Raw genomic sequence first — 16,814 nt, 5'->3', positions numbered from 1 at the left:
AAATCTAAGGCTATGCCCCTAATTCATCAAGCATTGTCCAGTAAAAAGGAAAACAAACAGTTTCTTCTACTACTTGGAAACTGGTAACTGACAGCTTCAACACTCCCCCACAGGGTTTCTCTGTGTAACAGCCCTGACTGTCCCAGCACTCCCTTTATAGACCAAGCTGGCCTCCAACTCACAGTGATTCCCCTGCATCTGCCTCCCGAGTGCCACCACCATGCCTTTAATTCAACAAAAATCACATAGAAACATTGTTTCATATTTTTTCTATGCCTCACCCAACCTAAGGGAGGAAAATGTGGGTGGTTTTTTCATCAAGTTTCTGTTTAAGGACTAAAAGGTGGTAAACAGAGCGTAGAAATTGTAAAGACAGAGGAAAAATAGCAGGGTTTCCCTTTCAGAATTGAAAGAAATTTCATAATAAGGCTGAATGTGACACTGTGATTTAAATTTAAATTGTGCTTCCTCTCTTTAACAAGCTGAGATATGATCTGTGTAAAAGCTTATTAAGCATTATCTCTTTAAATAGATGTCAGGCAGTGAGTAGGAAATGATCTGAATTAGAATGATTAAATGTTTCATCATGCTTTTGACTCTCTTTTAGCCTAAACAACTCAAATATACTCCATTATTTTTTAGAATCAAAAAGCTCAGCCTTAATGCCATCAAAGCCTAAGCAATGGTTGTGCATGCTTTTGGTGGACCAAGGGCACAGAGAGGCAGAAGGAAAAGGTCAGAAGAAAAAGAAACAGCAGTTGCATTATCAGAAGCAATCGGAAATCCAGAACCGCTTCAAATCAGTATGTTTCAAATTCTGGGGATGAGTATTTTTACATGGTGACCCAGGATACAAACACATAGTAGAAGTTCCATGAACCTAATCCTAGTTACTCTATGCCTTGTAATGTAATGATATTTAAAAAATATTTTTATATTATTTATTTTTTTATATTATTTATTTTTATGTTTTGCTATTGTCTGTGGGCCATGTACTTGCAGTACCCACGGAGGCCAGAAGAGAGCAGTGGATCCTCTTGGAAGTGGAGCTACACACAGCTGCCATGTGGGTGCTAGGTTTCAAACATGGCACCTCTGGAAGAGCAGTCAGTGCTCTTAACCCCTAAACCATATAGCCCCTTACAGGTGTTTTCTCCTCCTTTACAGATAAAAGTGAAAAGCCAGTTGACACCAATGGCATGGTGCCACCTGAATTTGAAAAGACTACTTTAGATAATGCTACTTTATCAGCCAATTCTACTAAATCTTGTTTGAGGCAAAACAAGGTTCCATACCTTGGGAAGACTCGAGAACGTAGTTCTTTAACAAAGGCCCTGGTTCCAGCTTGCACAGGCTTGGAGCCGTCATCCACTTCTGTGTAGTCATGCCTGTGCCAGTTCCTCCTCTTCTTCACTGAGTTTACAGAAAGTCAGGATAAAGGAACATTTTTTGGCAACTGTTAATACTATATACTGTCTAATTATTATAGTCTATATAATCAGAAGTTAACTGCAGACACAATGAAAACACTCAAATTTTAATGCATTCCCAATAGAAAATTTACAAAGCCTAATTATAAATAATTATAAATAATTAACTGTGGGTTTTTTTAAAGCCTGATCATTTCATTCAAAATAATTTAAAAATTAAATCAAAGAATTTAAAGCAGCAAATAAAGTCTTATTTACTCATACTTAACCATACTATAACATTTCCAAATTATTTCAAATTAGTTTTTATTAAAACACTAAGTCATACTATGATTAACCACATTATCCAAATTATCTTCTCAGGATATGGCATTTTATCACACATCAAAAATCCATTCTAAACCCCAGCACTCTGGGAAGCAGTAGCACACGGATCTCTATGAGTTCAAGGTCACCCTGGTCTACATAGGGAGTCCAGGAAACCCAAGGCTACACAGAGAAACCCAGTCTTGAAGAAACCCTGTCTCGAAAAACAAAACTCCATTTTAACAACCTAACATTCTCATTCTCATTTTTGGAAGGACTTAGTCCCCTAAATTGGGTGTTGGTGACAGGAATGTTATGGAAAAAAACGCATAATTTCAAGTTGTTTTATTATTTCTGAGGCAAGATTTCATATATCCCAGGTTATATGACCTTAAAATTGGTTCATGCCTGGAGTGCTGAGATTACAGGCCTGGTGGGCACATAACCACAACCTGTTTCATGAAGTGCTGGGAATCAAACTCTGGACTTCATGGGTGCTCTACCAACCGAACTATACCCTAGCCTGATTTCAAGTTATTTTAAATGTTTCTTTACCAAGATCGTAACACTGTATCCACATCTTGATAATGGTCACAGACATAATCAACAAAAGTAGAAATCAAGGTTATTTATAGCTGAGTCTAAAACAAGATTCCTAAGGAGCTCTACAGTTAAATCTTCTTAAGAAAGTCCACTAAGGTATCCTTTGTGTTACTTTTTCTCATTTGAAAGCATTCATACAGTGCCTAGAGAAATGCCTGCTGCTCTTACAGAGCACTAGGGTTCAGACCCCACCACCTACATCAGATGGATCTCTGATATCCTCTTCTGGCCTCCTCAGGCACTTATACATGTATACATACATAAACAGACACACACAAAACACATACAAATATAAAAACAGATTTTAAAACTACAATTTAAGGGTACTTATTGTAGGTTTTCCTTTACTATACACAAATACAAAGCTTTGATTTTCATCTGGTATCACATCTTCTTGTACTAATTATTTTCTTGTTTTATGACCATTTTCCCCTATAACTTATTCAAAAGCAATTTTAAAACAGCCAACAATTTTAAGATGTAGATGTTATGTTATAATTACTTTTCATTCTTAAACACAATGGTTTCCAGAGGGTAACACATTTGAATACTTGGTCCCTAGTTAGTGGAACTGTTAGGGGAGGATTAAAAAGTATGGCCTTTGACCCCACCCCTCCCTGACTGCAGCACTTGGGAGAATAGGCCTACACCTCACCTGTACAGCACACCAGAGCTAGCCCTGGTGGGCGACTTTAGCACAAGAGAGCTTGCCCTGGGGGTGTGGGTGCAGGAGAGCTGGTGGACTGACCAACTCAGCTTCCACCCAGGCCCAGATCCATGGCTTTGAGTTGGTACACCCCCCCCAACACACACACACCCCACACACACACCTCCCACACACACACCTATGAACTGCTAAAATGCAGGCTGGTCCTGAAGACCCAAAGCTGAAGGATCTCCATGACACAGGGCAACAGTAGGAGCAGTCCCAGTAAGAAACCAGTGTTGATGGTGTAGCAGAAGCCATAGGCCTTGAACCAGAATAATGAGTCATCGCAATGAGCAATGCAAGTACAGCTGCTTGGACAAAAGGGTACCCTGTGTGCCACCATGACACACTGCAGCTTTGATGGCTTTGGTTTTCTGTTTTTGTTTCTTCCCCCAGCCCTCTCTCTCTGTTTTTATTTTTTGTTTCCTTTTCATGGGAGAGGCTGCAGGGATTGAGAGCAGATATAAGTGGGATTGAGGTGTGTGATGTGAAATTCACAAAGAATCAATTTTTAAGAGAACTGGAAAAAAAAAAGTGTGGCCTTGTTGGAGGAGCTGTGTCATTGTTAGGGCAAGCTTTGAGGGTTCAGAAGACTGTACTTCCCAGTGCACACTCTCTTTTCCTCATGGCTGTATAAATGTGTGTTCTCAAGTTTCTTTGCTCTGCCATCATGGACTCTAACCCCTCTGAAACTACAAGCCAAATTAAATACTTAAGTTTAAAATTAAAAACATAAGTGACCTTGGCATAGTGTTTTATCACGGCAATAGAAAAGTAACTAAGACACGCACTTTGTTCTCAATCTTTCTTCATATAACATTGTGATTAACAGTCAAGCACACAAATCTGTTTCTGTGATTAATTCCTCACAATAAATTTCCAGAAATGCTAGAAAAACTGTGGCAATGTGACTGAGAATGGCCTCCAGAGGATCATATATTTGAATACTTGGTCCCCAGTGAGTAACTGTCTGGGATGATTGGAGGTATGGTCTTATTGGAGGGGTACATTACTGGTGACTAGCTTGAGGTTTCAAGGCTCCCACCATTACCTGTACACTATCTCTGCCTCCTGCTTATGAACAGAAGTATGAGCTCAAGTGCTGTTCCAACCACTTGCTGCCATGCCTTCCCTCTGCCATAATAAACTCTAACCCTCTGAAACTGGAAACCCAATTCAACTCCTTTTAGAAGTTGCCTTGAGTAACTGATAAAAATAAAAATAAAAATAAAAAATAAATAAAAATAAAATAAAAAAAAAAGAAGTTGCCTTGGGTGATGGAATTTTATTACAGCAACAGAAAACTCTGTGAGGCCAGCCTGATCTACAAAGCGAGCTCTAGGACAGCCAGAACTGTTACATAGAGAAACCTGTCTCAAAAATACCAAACAAACAAATAAGACAACAAAACAGGTACCTGTTTGCTAAGTGAACTAAGATGTTGCTTTTCTTGTTCAAGACAGAATCTTTCTATGAGTACTGACTTTCCTGAAACTCAACTAGAGACCAGGCTACTCTAGCATTCACAGAGATCCACCTGCCTCTGCCTCCCCTGTGCTGGGGTTAAAAACATGTACCACCATGCCTAGCCAGATGTTTCTTTTTTTTTTATTTTAATTTTTGCAGAGCAAAAATTAGCAAGTCACACTCAACTTGTGACTTGATAGCTATGGGTCCAAACTACGGCTCCAAAAATAACTACTCAACGTTGATAATTTATCTCTTATCTCATAAAATATTGTTGCACATATATTGAAAGAAATAAGATAGGTCAAGCATTTACTCAATATAGCATCTGGCATACAATTATAATATCCTTCCAAAATACTATAACTTCCTTTAATGTGCTGACCTACAGATTTCGAGAAGCATGCAACTGTCCTATTTGCAACAAGCCTGAAATATAAAATCACCCACTACAACAACTGACTGAATTTTTCTTTATAGAGGAAGCCAGTGAAGGGATAGTTTAGTAGTGGTCACAGGGAAACAGAGAAAAAGTATGCCTTGACTGCTTGTGCCTGAGGAGCGCACAGAATATATATTCAAATACTGAGCTGATATCTGCTTTAAAATGGAGTTCTTAATTACCAACCAGAAAGTATAGTCTAATTCACCTTATTAAGTGTGTATTATAATGTCTAGATTATATCTATAATAAAGACATCTGGGATATTCTGACAGGAACAGGAAACCCTGGGTATCAAGAAACATTTAATGGCAGAGGGAAAGGAATTAAATGGAATTAACCAAGTTGAAGTGAATGGATAAGTGTGGGGGAGAGTGAGCCTTAAATCAAGACAAAACAGATGACTGCACACCGGGCATCTTCCCTCTGAGTACTCAAAGTTGGATGTTTGCCCAGAAGATGGTCAATGCCTGGTATGAAGGTCTTGAAGGGCCAAGTACTAGGCAAGCATCTCTCTGAAGTACCTTTATAAAGTGAAGACTGTGATCCATTATGATCTGTGCAATCAATTTAACAAGTGTGTTAAGATTCTTAAAAGGTGACATCATCGTCATATGGGAAAAGTAGAATATATCCCTTGAAGTAGTACTACCCCTTAGTAAATCTGGGTTTTTGTTTTGATTTTTGGTTTTTCAAGAGAGCCTTGGTAGTCCTGGAACTCACTCTGTAGATCAGGCTGGCACTGAACTCAGCTCACCTGCCTCTGCCTCCCAAGTACTGGAATTAAAGGCATGCCCACCACCACCCAGCCTCAGTATTTCATACAAATAAAATTTAAATGATTTCATTTGGGAATAGGTATTTCAATTCTACTCCAAAATTGATATAAAATTTAATTGTTTCATCTGAAATAATTATACTGTATTATTTACTTCTTCCTGACTTATTCATGACCAAAACTTACATACATTAGTGCTACACCAAGCAAGATTCATGTAACAATTCTAAGGTTCTGTTAAAGGTTTATACCGTATATCATAAAAACAGGTAACCTGTATTAGACATGAACTAGTCTTACGTATTTTTTATAGTTTAAATTCCTAAGTCTCGGGCTGGAAAGATGACTAAGAAGTTAAGATACCAGCTGCTCTTCCAAAGATTCTGAGTTCAATCTCCAGCTACCACATAGTGGTGCACAACCATCTATAAAGGGATTTGGTGCCCTCTCTCCTAGCCAGCAGGCATACATGCAGGCAGAACAGTGTATAAATAATTAATAGATAGATAGATAGATAGATAGATAGATAGATAAGTGTTCCTAGGTTTCTTATCGATTAAGAAAGTTCTTAAATTTCTAACAAATGATCAGTCTGTTACTAAGTCTCTTTTCACATTCTATTTTCATATAACAAAATTTCTACTTAGAAAATTATAAAGGGTCAAAACTCCACATTCAAAACAAAGAGGCTGTAGATTACCTACATCCTACCCACAGTTTATCAAAGTTTCCTCAGTCAAAGATTCCTTCATGTTATGTACGTTTTTGAGAGAGGGTCTCTCTATACAGCCCTGACTGTCCTGGAACTCACTATGTAGACCAGGCTGCCCTTGAATTCATAGAGATGTGTCTGCCTCTACCTCTTCAATTCTGTAAAGGGGAACTAAAGATTCAGGGTTTGATAATCTGGATGCTGGAAATTGAAGTTTGAGCCTTAGCCTTCAATGGCTAAGCTATGTCTCCAGCCCTCCTAGTTTTAAAATAACAAAGTCTACAGTTTTCCTTTAATTTTGTGAACACAAAAATTATAGTTTTCAGTCAAAAATTTGTAAAGAAATAGCTATACTCCAAAACCTTTTAAATATTTTTTCTCACATCTACATAATGAAGTCTCAATTTAGTCTTTGGACATATCTGTGAAAAACCAAACACAGTTTTGTTTCTAATGCTGGTATACTCTTAAGCTTTCGAAAAGACATGCTTAAGTTTGGGAGCTCTATGCAAGCAATTAAAAATGTTACTATTTTTCTCCCTTATTCTTGTGGCATATTTAATAATTCAAACAAAGACCTACCTGGAACTTAGGAAGCATTGGTAGAAGGATCAGGAGTTTGGGGCCAGTATGGGCTATATAAACAGACTGCCTCAAATTTTTAATTATTTTTTTCAGATAAAAATTGTATTCTGCCAGGCACAGTGGTGCACACCTGTAATCCCAGCACTCGAGAGGCAGAAACAGGTGGATCTCTGTGAATTCAAGGACAGCCAGGTCTACAAAGTGAGTCCAGGACAGCCAAGGCTACACAGGGAAACCCCATCTTGAAAAAACATGAATAAAATAGATAGAGAGAGAGATAGACAGACAGACAGACAAACAGACAAGTAAATTATGTTCTGAGTATTTTCAAAAAATCTTTTCTATAGTTCTTGGTAGATACTATATTATTTGAGTATCATAAAAGTCCCATCATATACATGATAAGTTTCAAACACTGAATTTTTATATAGGCATCTAGTACTTACTCAAAGAAGAGCCATGTAGAACTGCACAGTTAGGGCAGTGATACAAGTCAATGTCAACAGCATGATGTTCTTCTACACCAACACAGCTGAGATAAAGACAATAGAAACAAAATGTGAATGGAAAAGCTTCACTTAATTATAAGGCAATGTTTGGACTTGAGGTGAGAAATGCATAATAACTCAAATAGCAAATTTGAAACACACAAAAGAATAAATTCATTATCTTCTCCCTCCATGCACTTGCTATTAATTGTGGGGAAGAATACATCCAAGCTTACAGGAAAAGATTCACATTCAGCAGCAGTGGAGGCATTAAAAATAATACAATTATAACCCTCAAGCACTATGTAAATGTCATCTATTCTGAAATTACTGCCAATAAGATGAGTCAAAAAGTAAGTCATAATGAGATTCTGAACATTATTTTCATCTTAACAATGAATGTACTACATAATGTAATTTATGGATTGCAGAATTTGCAAATAGAAATGTATATCCTTAAATGAATGTGTTTGAAAAAAGAAGACTGGTACTACTGTGCTAAGCATATACACCTCAAAAATGTTACCAAGAGTATCTATCAAAATAAACCCTGAGAACACAACAAGCCCCACCAAAATTTCAGTTACATTCTACACAGAACTAGAAAGGGCAATCCTAAAATAATGTGAAAACATAAAAACAATCCTAAACAGAGAAAGTAATACTGGAAATATCCCAATACCTAATCTCAACTCACACTACAGAGCCACAGTAACAGAAACAGCATGCATGGTATTCCCATAAAAATAAATGGTGCTAGGAAAACTGGACTTTCCCACAGAGAATGAAACTAGATCCCTATCTCTCTTCTAGCACTTCAAAATAGACCAAAGATCTTAACTTAAGACTTCAAAAGTTGACAGTGTTGTGGAAAAAAAATATGCAAAGCACTAGAAATAGTCACAAGCAAGAACTTTCTGAAAAGGCTCTTAATAGCATCGAAAATAATCCCCCAAACAGATGAATGTTTCTGCATGAAATTGAAAAGGAAACAACTAGTGTTGTCTCAGCAATTAAGATCATTGAATGCTATTCCAGAAGACCCAAGTTTGATTCCCAGCACCCACATGGCAATTCAAAACCATCTGTGACTCCAGTTCCAGGGGATCTTCTGATCTCCACACACATACATAGTACACATATATACATGCAGGCAAACAGTCATACATATAAAAACTATTTTTAAAGGAAATAAGCAACGGAGTAAAGAAACAGCCTATAAAATGGGAGAAGATCTGTGCAAACTATATAACAACAGACAATATCTAAAACCTATAAAGAGCTCTAAAAGTTAAATACCAAGAACTCAAGAGTTCTCAAAAGAAATACAAACAGGCATAAATATTTGAAAAAATGCTGAACATCATTAGTCACCAGAGATTTGTAAATTTAAAATACACTGAGGGGGCTGGAGAGATGACTCAGAGGTTAAGAGCACTGTCTGCTCTTCCAGAGGTCCTGAATTCAATTCCCATATGGTGCCTCACAACCATCTATAATGAGTTCTGATGTCCTCTTCTGGCCTGCAGGTGTACATGCAGACTGAATATTGTATGCATAATAAATAAACAAATAAATAAATAAAATTTAAATAGATGAATAAATTTACTTATTTTAAAAATACACTGAAGAAGCTGGGCATGGTGGCACACACCTTTAATCCCAGCACTCAGGGAGACAGACAAGAGAATCTCTGTGTGTTTGAGGCCAGCCTGGTCTACAAACATGAGTACAGGACAGCCAAGGCTACACAGAGCAACCCTGTCTTGAAAAAAAACCAACCAAACAAACAAACAAAACACTGAGGAGCTGGAGATGGCTCAGCAGTTAAGAGCACTTGCTGTTCTTGCAGAGGGTCCTCATTCAGTTCCCAACGCCCACATGGTGGCTCACAATCATCTGTAACAGCAGCTCCAGGGGAGCCTGTGGGTTCCTGGCATACATGTGGTACACATATATACATATATGCATGCAGGTAATTACAGTCCCACGAACTGACAAGTGGTACTGCATGAAATTAAAAAGGAAACAATCAGGCCTAGAAAGATGTCTCGGCAATTAAAGATCACTGGATGCTCTTCCAGAATACCGGAGTTTGATTTCCAACAAAAATACATTTTTCTACACATAAATATTTTAAAAAATTAAATTCTGAAAACAACTGATAAAATTCCATTTAAACCCAATCAAAGAATGTGAAACCTGAAACAAGATGACCCTAAAACAGATGTGGAAAGAAGAGCCAAGAATATGCAAGATAGCCAAGTATTCATGGAAGGAAAAACAAAGTTCTACTACATACAAAAATGTATTTTAAAGGCCATTCAAAACAGGTGTGTCAGTGCTCCCCATGTGCAGAGCCATATATACAGGGCACAGGAGGGTCACTGCAGAGCAAACAAACAGGACAGATTTCTCAATGAAAGGTTCTAAGACACATTCCACTTATTTGCATGGGAAAAAGAAAAAATCAGCTGTATTCTTACAATGCATTTATTGTAGTTGCTGGGCATGACATGCACACCTCTAACTCCAGCAAAAGCAGGTACATTTCTGTGAAATTGAGGACAGCCTAGTCTACCTAATGAGACCTAGCCATGACCCCCTCAAAAGGTAAAAAAAAAAAAAGTTAGTGAGATTATAAGAACAAAAGGAAAAGACATAAAAATTATACAGCATAATACTCAAAAGTATGACTTTCTGATAGAAAGTTCTTCTTAAATCACAAAAGCACTCATCTAGGGAGAAACTGGTCATTTCCGCCATATAAAATTAACTTCTGCTCATTAAACTACAATTTTATGATAAAAGGACAAAATAAGTCACAGTAAAGGGCATTTTAATGCAGATACTCAAAGATACTATACCAAAAATATAATGAACTCCTGTATAAGTCACTAAGAAGAAAGTTATGTGACCAATACAAATACGGACTATGCAAACTCATAAGTAATGAGAACTATAAATTAAAATGACAAAAAAAATGTCCATAATATTCCACTACACCAGCTAAAAACATACCACGTGTGGCAAGATCAAATGCTGAAGAACATGTGGTGCAATGAGGACTACTTAAATAAATTACTGGTGGAAGTAACTCAGTACAGCCACTTTAGAGAGCACACGCAACGCGCACCAGAACGCCTACTCATAAGCAAGTAGCTAACCTATTTATAATAGTCTAGCAAAGACAAAATTAATTACAGTCTGCTCTAACAGAGTTCCATGCAGAAATTAATATTCAATGAAAAACAAATAGATTATACAAACTAGGAGGCTGGGGAGATGGCTCAGCAGTTAATAACAGTGTGTGTTGCTCCTATAAAGAACCCAATTTGATTCACAGCATCCATGTTAAGCAGGTCAAAATTTCTTTAACTGCAGCTCCAGAGAACCCAATGTCCTTTTCCAGCCTCTATGAGCACTCAACATGGTATAAACCCACAGACTTTTTTTTTAATTGTACAGATTAATTGATTAGGCTTAAAATGAGAAAAACAAAGAAAAAAAAAAGACGTGTCATGGCATGTACCTGTTATTCTAGCACAAAGGTGACTCCCACAATACTTAGAGAAAAAGAGAAGTCAGGGAGATTCCAACTAGTTAAAGACATTTAGAGCAAAACTTTATTAAGTCTCAAAGACCATAGAGTTCCTCTCTCCAGTTTTTAGTTCTCACTCCCACCTCACCTCATCTATCTGCTTTATTAAAATGCCAGTGAGCCAGTGTGATGAACATCTCTAACCCTAGCCCTAACTCAGTTGAAAGGGGATCAGAAGTTTAGGACTACCCTTGACAACACAGTGGATCAAGAGCTGGAAAGAAGGTTCAGCCATGAAAGGCTAGGCTCGCAACCAAAAACACTGCTAAGTTCAAAGCCACACTATCTCAAAAAAGCAGAAAATATAATATGATATATATTAAAACATTAAAAAAAAACAAAGCTATATTGACAGTGAGGTCATCTAGTTTTGGCTAATTCTCATCAACTAGCAGAACACACCTAAACTGATTAGAAATTTCGACACTTAGCAAATTTGGTAAATCAAATATCGTCAATCTGGGGAGATAGCTGGGGTTAAAAACACTGGCTGCTCCTGCAGAGGACACAGGTTTGGTCCCCAGCACCCATATGTAGATTTACAATTGTCTGTAACTCCAGTTCTAGAGAATCTGACACCATCTTTCTCTGGGGGTACCCTTTAACCACACATACACATACACACACACACACACACACACACACACACACACCCTGTAATAAGAGAAAATAAAGACTGAAAAACCTTGTTTATAGCTGATTCCACCACATGGTGCCTTTTCATGCTACTGACTTCATCTATTTTAGTATGGTTTGGGTTTTTTGGTTTTATGTAAATGAGGATATACCCTGAATATCCTCCATTTATCAAATTCTACCTAGGAATGCAGGCTATCCTGCAATTGCAGGTATCTGCAAGCTCAACTCCATCATGATTTTTTAAATTTTATTTATTAATTTTTATGTGCTCTGGTGTTTTGCCTACATATCTGTCTCTGTGTGTGATGGTGTCAGATCCCATGGGACTGGAGTTACAGACTGTTGTGAGCTGCCATGTGGGTGTGGAATAGCAGCCAGTGCTCTTAACTGCTGAGCCATCTTTCCAGCCCCTATTTATTTATTTATTTATTTACAGGTATAAATGGCATTCTGCATGTGTGCATGTGCATCATGTATGTGTCATGCCTAAAGTCCAGAAGAGGGTATCAGATTCCCTAGCACTGGAACTACAGACAGTTGTGAGTGGTAAAAACTAAACTCAAATCCTCTGTCCTCTTAACTGTGCCTATGTGGTGTAGGTGCCTGCAGAGGCCAAAAGAGGGTGTCAAATCCCCTGGATGCTGGAGTTACTTGTGGCTGTAGCCACCTACGTGTTGGGAACTAAACTTGGGTCCTCTGCAAAAACAGCAAGTGTTCTTACCTCTGAGCCATCTCTCCAAGCTCTTCTGTCATGGTTTTTGTTGTTGTTTTGGGTTTTTTTTGTTTTTTTGACTGATAATCTCTGCCTGATAATCACAGCAAAGGAGAAAACATGTAAAAATTTGTATGAATCTAGAAATTCATGAAAAAGCTTAGTGAGTACAGTTCCTTGTGAAATTCAAGATTTAGGGAATTAACATTAAAAAAAAAAGTGTTTCTAACCCCTGTAACAATCAGACTGTGACTCCTAATGCCCATAACCCATTAGAATCCCCTCTAGATCTTTTCCAATTGCTACTAGGCAGCCTTTCCAAAGGACATTCTATAGGAGACATTGAGATCACCAAGACAAGCAACAAAATCATGTGCAGAGAGCTAGTCTAGCATCTGTGTGTGGAAGTGCTGCAAGAACTGGTAACAGTTCTGAGACACCTAGAAAAGAAACCTCAATAGCTGTAGAATGGAGGAGAGGGATAACTGCTTTTTCACTACACCACCTTCTGCAACTAAAATCTGCATTGTGTGATGCTTATTTCAAAAGGGACGGAGGAGAAAAGGCTCAGCCTGTAAAGTGCTCGATATGCAAACACAATGACAGGAGTTAGACTTCCCAGAACTCACATAAAAAAAAAGGGGGGGGGGGTAGGCACATGGCATACACTTTTCATTTCAGTGCTGAGGGTTAGACACAGTAACCCTGGGGCTCACTAGCCAGCCAGTCTAGTTGAATTAGAAAGCTCCAGGTTCAGGATAAAGGGAAAAGGTTAAGGGTAAAGAATGGTTCAGGGTAACACTGATTGTTGACCTAGTTTGTTTTTTTTTTTTTTTTTTTTTTTTTTTTAACAAATCTACTTTATTTATTAGGGTTATTAAATGCTTCTACCTCCCTTCCAATCCCCCAACACCGGGTAGGAGGGGAAGAAGGTTAGTGGGGACAGGGGGCAGAGCTCTCTCTGCTACTTCCCTCTGGGTAGGGTCATAGGATTCTTTTGGGGGCAATACCATTATCACTTGTCTAGAAATCCAGGTAACCAGCAAATCAGCTATCAACAAATGCAGCAGCAGGCCAAACCAGCAGCAAGCAGTCCTCCTCCAAGCAGCCATGCCTTCTTCCTCTAGACTGTCATATTTATACACCTCAAAGTCCTGACTTCAACTAATTACACCTGGCAAAGTCCACACTCAGAACAAGACACTAAACAGGTGTGGACAAACTAAAACCCAAAACTTGAAATTTTAACAAAAACATGTTTACATATCCTAAACGAAAACATCTACAACAACTCATCATCAATGTCAGACCTCTACAAACACATGTTCACATACACACGCATGAGCAAACAAACAAAGAAAACACATTCCTAAATCCCACCATCAATCTATAGGGAAAAGTTAACGGGTTACACAGTTTTTATTTCTAACAAGTTCCCCAAGGTGATTCTTCTGCAGCCAGCTTGGCAGAGAATGGCACTGGGGAACCATTAAAATAAAACTCTACCAGAGTGGCTAGTACAATGTCAATTCACGATCACTTTCTATGAAAACTGTAACTACAATTAGACTTTAGGCTCCATAGAGCTAATAGTCATACATAATTCAGCATTTCCTACTCAAATCTATCTACACAGGTCCCTCACACAGTCAATCCCTATATCAACTGGCACAAGGCAGGAAGGCTACACAGATTAGGAGGCATTAGTCTGGACTACTGTCCTAGATCATGTTCGTGTGGCAGTTCACATGTTTGATCCCAGTGCTCCTGGAGGCAGAGGCAGGTAGACCTCTGAGTTTGAGGCCAGCCTGGTCTGTTTATGGAATTCCAAACCAGACAAGAGATATAAATATATCATATATATATAATGTATTTCACAAATATAAAAAGGAGGTGAAGTAAAATGAGTGTGGAGGGAAATTTTAAAGACTGATTAAATTTTCTTTCAAGATCTTTTTTCTAAAATGTTCACACATTTTAGATGATGAAATGAGATTTAACATTTTTTGTTGAATGTTTTTGAGACAGGGTCTCAACTGTATAGCCTTGGCTGGCCTGGAGCTCACTATGTAGACTAAGCTGGCCTTACACTACAGAGGTATGCCTGCCACTGCCTCTTCTGTGAGATCCCACCTATTATTTTCTTTTGTTTTGTTTTTAACTTTTCAGGTTTTGCTGCAAGCTTAGAAACAAAATGTCCCCCCTCATTGCATATTTATGTAAAAATTTATTATGTTTCCTTTTGTATACCTCCAAGTATCAATATATTATCTTGACTTTCCAAACATACTGTTAATAGCAAGAATACAGGTAAGTAGATTATAAATAGAAAGAAATAAGAGCGTTATTTTTTTTGGTTTGGCATTTATTTATTTATTGGTTTTTGTTTGAAACAAGGTCTACTATATAGCACCCGCCTGGCATTTATTTGTTTGTTTATTTATTGTTTTTTGTTTGCAGCAAGGTCTACTCCATAGCACCGGCTGGCCTAAACTCTCTGTGTTTCAAATGAACAGAGACTCAACTACCTCTGCCTCCCAAGTGCTGGAATGGGAAAGTGTCTCACCATGCCCAGCATTCCCCCCACTATTGAGACAAAGTCCCACACTGTAGCCCAGGCTAGGCTCAAACTTCTGACAGTCCTCCTAGTGCAACCTCCTCAAAGCTGGGATTGCAGGCATGAACCCCATCCCTGTCCATAAACAGATTTTAAAAAATAGACCACAGCTGGGGGCCTGGAGAAATGGCTCTTCCAAAATACATGGATTCAGCTCCCAGCACCCACATGGCAGCTCACAACTGTCTATAACTCCAGTTCCAAGAGATCTGATACCCTCACACCAATTATATAAAATAAAATTAAATAAATTATTTTAGCCAGCCATGGTGGCACATGCCTTTCAACCCCAGCACTCAGGGAGGCAGAGGCAGGCAGGTAAGTATGAGTTCAAGGCCTGCCTGGTCTACAAAGCAAGTCCAGGATAGCCAAGGCTACACACAGAGAAACCTGTCTCAAAAAACAAACAAATAACTAGACCACAGCCATCAGAAATGTTTCAGTCCATTACAACTTCATTTCTATTAAATATCGACTAGTATATGTTTGAGTATAAAAAGAAGCACACTGTCATCTTTGCCTTGTGCCGCATCCTGCGAGGTGACGAGCTCACCTAGGACTACAAGTTTCCCATCGAGGGTGCCCGCAACAAGCTGCCCTGCAACTGTGGCCCAAGCACTGCCATCGAGCTGCCCCAGATTCCTCATCCGCCCACTGCCATCTTAGCCTGGCCTGTGGCTCCCTAGTCTCTCAGTGTCTCTCCTACCCTCCTGTTCATAGTGGGCGTGTAGGAGGGGCAGGAGTCCTGCCTCCAACCCTCTAGCCTACCCAGCTATTGCTCCTTCCCCTCCTCCCTTCTGCCCTGGGGACCCAGGATGAAGACACTGTACAAGTTTCTAAATCCCTTCTTTTCTATGCACTTTTTTATTTAAGAGGGTGGCATCCCAGCTGGGAATCCCACACACAAAATAAAGTCTGTGTTTGAAAAATAAAAAATAAAAAGAGCAACTATATTTTCTACAACGAACTGACACCTACAGAAAGTTTGATATACACAAAGCTAAGAAGCAACACCCTGAAGTAAAAAATAACGAGTAAAATATTCTTCTAAGACAATTTGTGATTCATCAGCTACAAAGAACAGGAATCAACTAACGAAGATAAACTAGTCTTTCTGCTAATCTTTCTGATCTATAAGTAATAGTCCCAAGGCATGTTTCCTAAAATGAAAGGCTGAGCCAAGCAAAAGCATTCATGAGTGAATTTTCTATTAGGACAGCAACTAAGGTAGCATTTTACCTTGGGGAAACAATACCTGTAGCATGCTTCTCCATCCTGGAAGAAGGATAAATCAAGAGTAGGATTTAAAACATAGAAATCTTGGCATAATCCATAATAAACATCCCTACAAAAGTCAAGCAAGATATGAAGTATACAACATGTATGGAAGGAAGACTTTTTACTTGGTTATATATTGAAGCCACTCAGGTTCCTCAAAAGCCCACTGGGTAGCTGTTAATTTCCAGCAGGGGGCCAAATGATCCGTAACTGGCAAATGTAAGATAATGGGCTGCCTGTGCTTTGCATGAAAGCTGTGACGGCTTACTCACTATCAACTTGAACTGATGTGGAATCACCCAGAAAACATGTATCTGAGTATGGTTGAGGGCACTTCTATTAATGAAGAGACAAAGACCCACTTTCAAAGACATTAGCACCTTTCAGCAGGTAGAGGACCAGGGAAAATGGTGATATCAGCCTGTCTTCACCTTCTCTTACCTATGG

The 16,814-nt window shown here is 38.6% G+C and overlaps 1 protein-coding gene across 1 annotated transcript in view; it reads right to left on the bottom strand.

Moving 5' to 3' along the window:
* Positions 1-16,814, bottom strand: part of Kdm7a (lysine demethylase 7A) — a 62,171-nt gene that overhangs the window by 32,226 nt on the left and 13,131 nt on the right. Inside the window, exons 2-3 of the mRNA XM_021632132.2 lie at positions 7,479-7,564; positions 1,296-1,413 (exon numbers count right to left, since the gene is read on the bottom strand). Coding sequence (XP_021487807.1) covers positions 1,296-1,413; positions 7,479-7,564 — 204 coding nt within the window. The remainder of the gene's footprint in view (positions 1-1,295; positions 1,414-7,478; positions 7,565-16,814) is intronic.

Source organism: Meriones unguiculatus, chromosome 3, assembly GCF_030254825.1.
Source record: "Meriones unguiculatus strain TT.TT164.6M chromosome 3, Bangor_MerUng_6.1, whole genome shotgun sequence".
NCBI classification, from domain to species: domain Eukaryota; kingdom Metazoa; phylum Chordata; class Mammalia; order Rodentia; family Muridae; genus Meriones; species Meriones unguiculatus.
Note: the sequence above shows the minus strand (reverse complement) of the source record. Positions and strands in the feature narration are given on the sequence as shown.